The 12670-nt window shown below is 32.2% G+C and overlaps 2 protein-coding genes across 2 annotated transcripts; both read right to left on the bottom strand.

Annotated features, from left to right (window-relative positions):
- Positions 1–1524: 1524 nt before the first annotated feature.
- On the bottom strand, positions 1525–7951 carry LOC132733835 (uncharacterized). The gene is made up of 7 exons (XM_060720554.1): positions 7702–7951; positions 5541–5721; positions 5132–5238; positions 4134–4238; positions 3463–3636; positions 2315–2430; positions 1525–1721 (listed from the first exon to the last, which is right to left on the bottom strand). The coding sequence occupies exons 1-7, from the start codon at positions 7754–7756 to the stop codon at positions 1587–1589; spliced, it is 873 nt and encodes a 290-aa protein (XP_060576537.1). The 5' UTR covers positions 7757–7951; the 3' UTR covers positions 1525–1586.
- Positions 7952–8487: 536 nt separating this feature from the next.
- Positions 8488–11194, bottom strand: LOC132733927 (uncharacterized). The gene is made up of 5 exons (XM_060720630.1): positions 11172–11194; positions 10763–10866; positions 9667–9777; positions 8889–9074; positions 8488–8519 (listed from the first exon to the last, which is right to left on the bottom strand). Exons 1-5 carry the CDS (start codon positions 11192–11194, stop codon positions 8488–8490), a joined length of 456 nt encoding a protein of 151 aa, XP_060576613.1.
- Between the last annotated feature and the right edge of the window lie 1476 nt (positions 11195–12670).

Genomic DNA, 12670 nt, shown 5'->3' with positions numbered 1-12670 from the left:
TTATAATAACGTTAAAAAAATCATGATATCACCTAAATAGGTAACATAATATATGTCACTAGTTAATGCTTTTCAATTCTTTAGTATAGGGAGACACAGACAAAATTTTCATTTCTACGATTTGAATTTTTCTTTCAATATTCTATAAATGTCCTCAAAATGAAAACACTAAGCAGTCAGAGGAAAAAACTTTTCTCTTTATAAAGAATAAAATGGTGGTTTCCCAACTTGACCCACGTGGGTGTCAGGTTATAGCATTTAGACATCAAAATAGTTGTTATAGAGAAATATGAAAACGTTAAAGTATCTGTCAAATGATTCATTTATGAATGACTAATACAAAATAATCTATATAGTATTTATACAGAAATCCATGCTAAGACTTTAGAGAATGACATTTTAAATAGCATGATTTGAGTAAATAACATCAATTTACTATTTTTGTCATTCATTTGTCTAAGTTTACCTTAAATTAATTCTATAAAAATGTACTTTATAGATACTAACTTCAAACTCCTCCTCCATCTTATAAAGTTTCCTCAAATTCCGACGTAGGTTAACTTTAAAAACTTCAATAACTCACGATAAAAGGCATTTCCATGATAACATGTGTTTACGCAAGAAGAGTGACGTCATTTAAATCGCTGTAGTACACCTTTTATTGGCGTGTCATTAAGACCGTGCGTCAATTATATTTTTAAAGAGGATTTAGCTATTGCACTTTGTAATAGTTATAGTACATGAAACGAGTTAGTTACGAGAATATAACACTGGCTTGGGCGACATCAAGGGATTTTTCTGCTAAAAAATGGCAAGGCCGTTAGGCCGAGACATTTTTTTGCAGAAACATCCCAAGATGTCGACCAGCCAGTGTTATATCCTGGTAACTAACGAGTTTCATATACTATAACTGTTTTATCGCAATGGCATAATGTTTTCTTTTTTATAATAGAAATAAATAAATAAATAAATCGTAAGCTACATTACAGTTATTTATGATAAGGCAGTTTTTTTTTCAAGCTGTTTTCGCTGCCGCAAAAAAAAAGATGTCCAATATTGATTCAAGATTTAAGGGCTTTTTTTCAATGGAAATGATTTATTCAGCCGATGTACCTTTTGATTAAATGAGAGTTAATTTCATTTAATTAATTATCTTTGTTTATATTTTTCATTGTATTTATTTTATTTTATTTTACTGATTCCATTTTTTTTGCTACTGGGAATGTTCGTTACCACTGTCCCATTAGTGCCTCTGTAAAAAAGCTACATTGATATATACAAGGTGCGAAAAAAACTCAACTGCTATATAGCAGTCGAGTTTTTTTCCTGTATGAAACAATGAAAAAACTGTACTGCTATATATCAATACAGTTTTTCAAATGCTCATTGAAGTGTCCTGAGTATAATGGGTTAGTAATAACAAAGGAAAAGTTCCAAACCATGCAATAATTACAGATGACATTCACAGGGACACTGTTGTGTTCAACATTTCCGGTTGAAATTTACTGAAGATTCAAAGGCATGTTGAAATTGTTTACTGCTTTATTCTAAAATTCTATGTCCATTTCTAGTATGCCATTTGGGTACTAGTACATGTACTCACATTGTGGAGTTAACACAAACTTCTGTCCACCGTAAGGGACTGATGTTGAACTTTGACCTTGAACGCATTCATTAGGGTACACAGTAGCCTTCACCTGGCTGCTCGAACTCACGATTACCTGTAAATAACTCACAAATCTATATTATAATATACTTTGAATATGTTTTTTTTTGTATAAACTCCTTTGTCAATAAATTTCAAAATGAATGACCAAAGTTTTTAGCAAATTATCATTATATTAGTAATTGTATTTCATTCTTATTGAAAATGTGTGGCTAAAAGAAATATTTAGTTATATTTATGGATATTATCATGTTGCATTTGACTCATGTTTGAATAGAATGTATTAGAATACGTCAGTTATACATAATAACCTGTGCTGTAATTAGCAATCGGGAAATTTCGTCAGGTTACGGATGATGCGTATTTGTTGCTACGTCATTTCCGGGTCTAAACGGAAGGTCGGAACAGGAAAGTAAATGAGATATGGCGGAGGCTGATCACGTGATTGCCGAATTATGTCTTGTTTTGAAGGATGTTGCACTTATTCATCATCCCTCATGTACAGACTAAATCAAACCGAGTCTGCAATTTTCATGTAATTTTGTTGTGATTAATGCTTCCGAGGGATTACCTTGTTTCCAGATTTTTTTTTCTGTTTACTGTTATTTTATTGAGAATAAATTAAACTTCAGAAAAATGTCGACTTACCCAGCATGCTATACTATATGTCGTTGGATTTGAAACAGTAGCGTCGGTATTATATGTGTGCACGTAAACACTCGAGCCGGATGTGACGTAATGTAAGGCTAGCAGATTATTACCACCTGAAAAGATAATTCTTATACGTAATGCTCATATATATAACAAGTAAAATGGTTTCCTTTGGGAGGGGGGGGGGGGGTAGATAAACGATTGTATCCAATAATCGATCAATTTATAAGAAGGCCTTTGGAAACTGGTAACCGTTGAAGACCGGAGAAGGTCGAGCATAAAACAATTATTTCTTTTTAAGAAAAAATGATTAAATATGCCTACCATTTTATAAATAATTCCGAGCAAACAAAGACTAAAGCAAACACACAAGTTTACGCAGAAAATATCTCTATTTATTATGGCAGATGCCACTACGAATATTTTTATTTTGTAGATTTTCAGTATAAACAATTTATGGTTTGTAAAATTTGAGATAGATTTTTAAGAAACATTGATAATTTTCAAACACATCATTCAAGTTTTTCCACCTTAAACGGTAAAATAATTATAGAAAATTAGAAATATCACGTAATAGTTTTTCGTTCTTAATTAGGTGTTATTCGAACTAATTCCCTAGAGGTGAATCCGTAACGTACCGGCAAATGGTATTTAGCTAGGTTTTCGAAAAGGTCAATCAACCAATCATGTACGGTTTACAGATCACATGCTCCTCCATGTACCGAAAACAGGTCACGTGCTCCTCCATGCCTCAAAAGTTAAACGCGTACCAATACCCTGCGGTCTCCAGACCGCAGGGAAAAATATACTTACAAATATATGTTAAAATGAAAGTGATACGGACAGATTCGATGCAAATTCAAGGTCTATTTAGCAGTATATCAAATCTTTCACGGGCATATGTATAAGTCAAAAACAAAATAAATATTAGAATGTTCTGTTCTGATTGTTTTATTACATGTACTTTACGAATAATTACATGTTGTATGTCTAAATATTTGTAACATTTTAAATAATTTGAAAAACCAGCATATTTTACAGTAAATATAATGAAATTTCTTTTTCAAATAACTTATAGGATATGTGTTGTTAACTGTATCTGATCTGTATAAATATGTGTTCATATACACGGACAGAAAACTCACTAGTAAAAGCAAGGTTTGTATTTGAGTCTGCATTATTGAAAACCATAAGAGTCTTATTGTCGCAGGAGTCCATGTCCGAACCTGTGACTGTGTTGCCATCTATGTCGGAATATTCGACGGTATAGTTCCCGAGAATAGCATCGGGATAGTTAACGCCGGCGGCTGTCTCGGAACCTAAAGTCAAAGAGTTACATATAATAAGTTATCACAACGCTCATAATAAATTATACTATTTATAGAAATGACAATTTCAATTAAAGCGTGACTATTTTACCACTCAGACTTTATAAAATAAACATATTAAATAATGTCAATAACAAGAGCTGCCGTGAGGAAGCGCGCTCGACTATTTTCAGTGATTGACAAGAAAAACAAGGGGCACAAATCTATAAAAAGGTAATTCAGAGTAAAAGGACCTGTACCCTTCATTACGGATAACAAAGGGAGAACAAGTGTTTACAGTTCCAACCTATTCTCTTCTGTAGGTTTGGAGATACCAACTTGCATGGACTCGAAAGTGATTAATATAAGTTGCAAGAACATGTTTCGCAATCGAGCTAAAATAATTTTGATTAAACTAAACTGAGGTTATAGAAGTACCTTATTATACACACAGAGGGAAAGGAAGCACTCTATCAAGTTATACAAAGTAAATAAAGATTATACTATACCACTTTGAAGAACTATATGTGTATTAATGGCAGTCTCAAAGTTCGAGTTTGTACATGCGCTACTTATATCGCTTGTGAATCGCTCGCCTGTGTTCGATTCCGTTGCTGTGGAAAATTTATATATATAAATGATAAAACATTGAAATATTATTTCAAATAAATTCTTGTATCGCCAAAAGCATCAAAGTTTTGTTGTAACTAAAATATTTTTTCTTCACGGACATAATTTTCTATTTCCCACGGTGATACATTATTGTAAAAAGTAGGTGGCCGAATGGTCAAGTTCATTAACTTAAGACCACATGTCTCACAACTCTGAAAGTTCGAACCCCACAAGGGAATTCGGATTACTTTATGTGAGGAAGCTATCCGGCTAGCTAACGGAACGTCGGTGGTTCTACATAGGTGCCCATTGAGTCTAAAATAAGCACGGAGGAGCACATGAGGTTTTCCTCGAATATAGTTGTTCTAGCAAGCCTTCATAAGACCTCGACTGTGTTGGTACGACATAAACCCAAATAAATAAATACCCCGACTAAAAAAAACACACACAAAAAATACGTGACAGTAATATAGATCCGACAAATACTTAATGGTATCCCTTATATGGTGTTGGACTTGATATATAACTGTGCCAGATACGGTCATAATAAAACACCAATAAGCAGGACCTTTATAAGACACATTATGCTTCTGACACGAATAAAATTTTCATTCTTTATATAGACCAAACATGGGTTTCGTAACGATTAGATAATGGAAGATGATTGTTTTCGGGGAAGTACAGCTATATTTTGATTCCATACAGAATACTAAATCACTATAGTTTTACAAAATGAAAAAAAAGAGCAACAAAGGCAAAAGATGATTCAGGTAACAGGCCTATGAGTAACGTTTTAGAACTTTAAAAGAATACTGAAAATGAAAAGCGAAAATAAAAACATTTCTGATGCATAATGGGCCTTTAAAGTATCTTTAAGAAAAATCAGTATACTTACGCGTGACAATATAGTACACATAACTGTTGGGAGACACTGCTGTTGTACGTATATCTAAACATGTGTACACATCAATAAAGACAGCGAAAAATATTTCAAACCTCGTTCTGAAATATAAAAAAGGAAGCTTTATTTAAAAATAATGGTAAATTATTGATATTTATAGGGGAGTCTATTGTACACATCAATAAAGATAGCGAAAAATATTTCCAACTTTGTTCTGAAATATAAAAAAAATGGAAGTTTGATTTAAAAATAGTGGTAAATTATTGATATTTCAAAGGGGAGGCTCAATTTCTGGCTACATTTGCCGTTTCATCCGCCAATACATGACAAAGACTCATTTGTCGAAAATAAATCGTAAATTTAAGTGAAAACATAATTCTACAAACCGAAGATTGAATCTTACCCGAGAATATACTGCGTCCCGGAACTACTTTTACAGTCGAGCGTGACTGTAGTAAGTGACCTTGAAAGGTCAGCTTTAAAGTTAGATATGGTAGAAAAGGTACCATCATCTGACACCGTCCACGTGCCGCGTGTGCTTGATACCCATGTCCCAGCTGAGAGAGGCAAGATACATCCTTCCACTAAAAATATCCAGAATTAAACATATCATTATCAAATACGAGTACCAATCTAAACAGCTTTATTGAGACACTTGTCTTTACTTTAAATATGATTAAATATTATCATATAGTTCATAAGAAAATAAATACGAGCGCGTACTTCAATCTTCCTTTTAGATAACAAGTTAAGCTTAAACTTTTCATCTTTTAACTAACATAGTTCTGTTGTGTTTAACTAACATAGAGAAGTATGTGCAAAATATGTATTGGATTTTCTCTAATATTTTTGTGATCGTTTTAAGAGTGTGATTTTCTACCTTTACTGGAGAAATAAAAGCTTACATGGTTCTTGTGCATTATTTTAAGCTCCTTGAGTAGAACCATTGACTTTTCGCAAGCAAAAATGTTGAATTTTCAAGTTATTGATATAGTATTTTATAAATACATGTACGAGGAATGATCCACAAATACCCGAAGTTAAGCCATAATTTGAAATCAGATGATATACAAGAACCCACTATGAAAATTAAAAAATGGTAGAGGGAGTATTTCGACGACATGAAGACATTACAATCACTTGTAAATTTGGTTAGTACATGTATATAAATAAGCAACAGCAATTAAGGTGTTATGGCTTTCCTTTTAAATTTTGGTTATGTGTTGGATTTTTTTTAAGTCACACCGACATGGTAGTGGTCATATTATGGTGACTGTCCCGTTTACTGGGGAAAGGAGACTTCAGTTGCCCGTCCGTGCTTTTTTCAGACACGAGCGAGCATCCTAGTATACTTAAGGACAATGAAAACGCACGCCCGCACTAAATGCATTTAATTACATAAAAACAAAACACTAACGACTCCATTAGATATATATCATAACTTTAATACAAAACGCAAACTTAACAACTGAAAATAATTCAAAATGTTTAAAATCTAATGTACACCAGTAAAACGAAGAACCTAAGGTGAAAATCCCAAAATCACACTTTTTCATGACAGTAATGCAAACTTAACTAAGGCAAAAACCAAAATGAAAATCCAAAACAAAGTCACTCATAAATGTCTATTCGTAATGCCACCGTCGGGATCTTAAAAAAACAACAATGTCCTCCATCAGCGTCTCGTACAGATGTACATCGTCGCCTCATAGACCGTACGGTGCGGATAGTCGCCTGTGGAATATGACGCCATTCGGCCAGTAGTGTAGTGCAAAAACGCTGGTGAAGCCGAGAAATTGTAGACCGATGGACACCAAAACGGTTTGCGCTTTGTTTGTAAGATAGACAAGACCGAATCTGTGCTAAATCTACCCAGCGGTTATTTCTTTGTAGAACCATTGCGTACAATTTGCTAGCAAGTCTTCAGTAGTGTTTGAAATTTAGCACCTTTTATAGAGGAAAAGTGTTTATATGCAATGTCTATGTGAGCTTTTACGATTTCTAAAACTGACCATTGGCATAGTTTAATATTCATTTTCATAAAGATTTTAATTGCTCATTTGTGTCTAACATTTCTAAAAAATTGTGAAAAACAAGTTAATAATTATCAGTTTAAAAAAATAAATAATTTCATTTCATTAAGTAACTATGAACTAGTTCAATTTGTTTTCCGTTGTGATCTTATCACAATTAGCCAAAAGTGTTACTTTTGATATTTCGGGTACTGTCTTTATTATGCAATAACTTCATTAAATTGCAATCAATTTTCATAACTTTGGTATCAAAATAACCGGAATACATTCGGTTTTATGAAACTTTGAACAAATATTTTTAAAGAAATATATTTTCCTTGTTAAAATGCCATTATCCTGACCGTGCGTTTTCATTGTCCTTAAGTATAGAACCATTGACTCTCAGTAAGCCAGCTGGATAGTTTCCTTACATAAAACTATAGAAAGTCCATGGTGGGATTCGATCACGTAGCGGTATTTAAGTTCATGAATAAATTAGAACAATAATATCTACCTCCTATTCAAAATAAAACATCATGCTGACAGACCTACCTGATAGTATTGTAAATAATCCATGAAATAGTGATAAAATAATTAATTTGTCCATGTTTTCTCCATTAAAAATTTCATTGGTCTATATCCTAAGGAAACGTATACTGACCCCCCTTAAATGTGTTGCTATTTAGTTGACGTTTTTATCATTTTATTTGTCGGCACATATTTATAAAATAAATCAATAATGGTCATTAAATAACTATTAAGAAAAATAACAGCCTATGTTCAAGGACATTTATATTTGACATGAAATCTATTATTCGTATTTGTTATTTAGTTTTACTTAAACCGATACAAATAAAAGTTCGTTTACAGGACTTCAAATATTTCGCACATTAGATAACGCTTCTTGATGATGCAGATTATTAATGCCTACCCGCGCGAGTAGTGTAGTTAGGAGAGTTGAAGAAAATGGAAAAGGTTTTAAGGAGAATTGAAGAAAATGGAAAAGGTTTAACAGGTATTTTTTTTTCATTATGTCATAGTTAAATCATGTATAAGCAGAATGAAAACTGTAAAACAGATTTTTCTAAACGTTTTTTAACAATATCTTAAAATATGTATTATGATATCATAAAAAATACAATCACGGAAAGGGGTCTGTTTTCAAGTAATCTGCCATTTCTTTTCTTGTCAGTTAAAGGACAGATAACTTAATCCTTAGTCTCACACACCTCATTTATACAATTGATAGAGGATAAAGAGACCGACGATGACAATTCTTTAATAATGGGTATTTGAAAAAAGGGCAAAGATAAGGATATTGAAACAAACTACTTTTCACTAATTACTAATTACGTTTGACAGGAAATCAGCTACATAATAAAAAGTAGAAAAATAAGACTATATGATTATCTTTTTTTTTTGTAATAAGCAGGTTCTAAAACAAGCTCAATGTTTCCCATTTCTCCTCGTTATATGTTTTTGATACTCTTAAAATATTTAAAATGTCCTGTAGGCTATTCTTCATACTGTACAATGTTACCTTCTTAGTTATGAAATAGTGTTTGTATAAGAACAATGTAACCTTCTTAGTTATGACATAACATTTAATTTTCATTGACATTATAAATTTCCATTGTTCCGTTTAGCATCAATATTTTTTCACATTAAAATATTTGATGTTATGCTAAACAATACTTATAGAAATTTGATAGTAATAATATAGATGTATGGCTGTATACCAGAGTAGGCAATTTCTTGTTTGCAGTTTGTATAGTTATTGAATGACAGCGCCGTTTTATCCGTGCACATGTCCATAGTATCCGAGGTGGTATCACAATCCTCTGCCCCCGTACTTGTCATGTATTTATAGTCCGCGGAGAATAACAATTTGTCTGGGAAAGTGATTGCAGCAGAGTCGGCCATTCCTATAGTTCATCGAAGTATATGTTATTGCTATTCAAATATTCAAATAAATATCAAAAGATGGTCAACACTAGAAAAATAGAAAGACTATATAATTATATAAGTTAATCATCCAAGAAAAATATAAACAAGCAAATACCGGTAATGTGTGAAAGCCTAAATTTCAAACCATAGTCAGAAAAGAACATATATAAACAAGATTGGTAAAGATACACATTTATTTGCACAATCAATAATTCCAATGTAATTTTAGCTGTTATTTAGTATTTACTGGTTGTGCACAAATAGAAATACCTGCTTTGTTTGGATGTTGCATTGTTCCTAGATTGATCCTCTAGATGTTAGGTAATAAAGTTGGCCTGAGCGAAAGGATATACGACTACTGTAACTCTAGACTTTGAGATAATTGACTAATAACTTTCGTTTAAACAGGGTTTAAATATACTTACTCTATCCATGCACATTTGGTAAGAAGGAAATATAAAATCTGTAATAAAGAATAGAAGCAGAAAATAAACTGTACGAATTAATTTGTATTCTGTAGTGTTAAAGAATTGATACCGTTGTCATAAGATATTGCAAGCTTAAACATACCTTGTTTCACAAGAACGTGGAACTCTATGGTCGGTATACTAACTGACGTATCACATATTGCACTATCAGCTGAGAACCATAGCCGCTCGTATCCAGCGTTCGGTTGTTGAACTAAAATTTTATTATGCATTTAATATTCTTTTTAAGTAAAGGTTAAAGTTTATTGGTACGTATTTACAAAATTAAATTGGTCAGGCGCGGCGCATTCGCGTGACCAATTTTTTTTTTTAAAAAATACGTACTAATGAATTTTAAACAGCTTAAAATTTTTTATAAACAGTCGATTTACAAGACTGATTAACAGTTTGCCGGTTTACCAAATACTGCAATCCTATTGGACAAAAAATAATTTCAAACACTTAAGGCACATTATGCCACAAAAATCAATATTTATTGAATACTTTAGAAATGTCAAACGTGTGTTTATTAGTGTTAAAATAATGGACTTAAGGCATGTTATATGTTGAACAGGTTGAATCTGCAGTAATGTGTCGTAAAGTAAAAAAATCTTAACAATGTAGTATTTTGATTCCCATGCCAAATGCTAATTCATTATAATTATACCAATAGCAAACCAATTTTCCAATTTCCAATATTATTGCATGAAACATTATACAATGTTTATAGAAAATTAACAATATAAACATATATACATAATACCAATTGCAAACAAATCAAAAGAAAAAAAGATAGTTCGTCTATATGGCCAAAAAGTACATTTTTCATTTTGGAAACGGTAATAAGATACCAAACGTTTTAAGTTTTTGTGATATTAAAATGATTTTATTAGTATTTCTTGGGCATAATGAACCTTTAGAAAAAGAAATCGTTTAAATTATAATACAAATAATACAACAGAATTATATCAGTACATTGCATGCAGCAAAGGCGTGAATAAAAAGGTTATATTAAAAATGGTAATTTATAGAACAAGACAGAAAAGAAAACTCATGTGAAGAAAAAATTTAAATACAATAAGACAGGGAGGAAAAACATATACAAAAGCATGAAAATGTTTATCGAAATAATGATAACATACATTTCATTTTTTTCCAGTTAATAAGTGCAACAGTTTATTGTATACCTAATTACATACCTTGTTGTAACTTATAACTGTATGAGTTTGTAGTTATTTGTGTAAGCTTCATACACGTGTAGATGTAGATCGTCGAAGATGAATACGTTATTGAATTTGTAGATCTAAAACGAGAATAAACAAGTTTTCAATGAAGCAATTTAAAGATCATTACTTAAATAAAATATATTTCATTTCCTGCAATTTCATGTACTAAAATAAAACAAAAAAACTCAAATTTGATGGCTTGGTAGAAGATATATATATCTTCAGTAGTCCGCGGTACTAAAGAATATATGCCCCAAAATGTAGTGCTTTGATCTTTGCAAGGTGAATTGCTTTAGCTTTGCTTCGTTCATTTTGAAAGTTTTAGTGACACACATTGTTTAGGTGATGCAATCATTCGGAAAGTTTTTGGGATACACATTACGACAATATAAACATTGAAGGCATCTTTAATACATAACATTATCACATAAACCGCGACGCGGGAGTGTAATAAAGCCATTTTATAAAAACGATATTACACTAGTGTAATAACACTTTGACGTGACGTCATTTGCGCTATAAAGAAACATAGCATTAAAGCGCGCTAGTGTTAGCGTTACACTATGGACGCATCATTGAAAAAATACTCATTTTAACAGTTCACTGTTCTTATTTTATATATGTGATAAATAGAATATTATATTCGTGTAGATTCAATACTAAATTTATTGAACTCGTTGAATAAAACAATATTATGCTCGCAAGAGGCTCGCATAATATGATTTTATTCAACTCGTTCAATAAATTTAGTATTAAACTTCACTCATTCAATATCCTCTATATATGTCACTTTATTGGCTTAAGAACTCTAGTTATCATAAATCTTGCCTTACTTCAGAACTAGTGTGCTAGAATCTGAACTATCAACACATTGCCATGAGCTTCGCCGCTGATTAAAAACTGTGACGCCCCAACCATTCATTGTCGTCGTGTCGAATGTGATTGTACCACGTGTGCTGTCGAGCCATGTTGAACTTGCAAATGGTGAAGGTATGTTACACTGACCATTAGCTATGTGAAAAGAAACAGAAAGATTAAGTTCTTAACAAGAACCTTGAATAGTTTCGCGCTTTTTTAATTTTGTTTAAAAAAATAATCGATGTGTCGAAATGATTTAAGACAATGCTAACATGCATTAAATTTTGATAAACATCATATCTCTGTTAACTATTTAAGGGGACGTCCATGGCCGACTGGTTAAAGTTGTTGACTCAAAACCACTTGCCCCTCATCGCTGTGGGATCGAATCCCGTCAGGGCCTTTGAATACTTGCATATGAGGAAGCCATCCAGCTAGCTGAGGGAACGTCGGTGGTTCTACTCAAGTGCCAGTTCGTCCCTGAAATAATGCACTAAAGAGCATCTTAGGTAAAGCTGGAACGTCGCCATGTTACTTACACTGTGTCGGTGTAACATAAAACCCAAACAAACAAACTAGTTTTAGTGACTGCAGCTTCAAAACAAAATAATCATTAAATAGTGAAACACAACACACTTTTAATCTGATGCTCAAACTAAACATTTTACCCTTTTACAAGCAACACACAACATTAAGCATCATGACTAAATTATCTTTTTTATTTATTTATTCATCAAACACATTTGTTTTACTGCATGAGTATTTTGCGAAAAATAGCTGTTTTCATTGAAAAGTCTCTTGATACGAGTTCAAATTGATATGGAACTATAAAACAATGTTTCAATACTGTACAAACTGGGCACAAATGTTGGCTGGACCATAGCAATTGTAACGGCATACTCAATCTTAAATTTCCTGTAACCATGGCAACGAGGGTCATCTCAAAATTGCCAAAAATCACTATCCTGCTTTGATTGTTTCCATCCAAACTGATTTCAAAGTGTTGTAACTTCTCAATGTATT

The sequence above is a fragment of the Ruditapes philippinarum genome, unplaced genomic scaffold, assembly GCF_026571515.1.
Source record: "Ruditapes philippinarum isolate M1 unplaced genomic scaffold, ASM2657151v2 ctg1388_1_1_1_1, whole genome shotgun sequence".
Classification (NCBI taxonomy): Eukaryota; Metazoa; Mollusca; class Bivalvia; order Venerida; family Veneridae; genus Ruditapes; species Ruditapes philippinarum.
The sequence above is the reverse complement of the archived record's forward strand: the minus strand, read 5'-3'. Positions and strand labels throughout refer to the sequence as shown.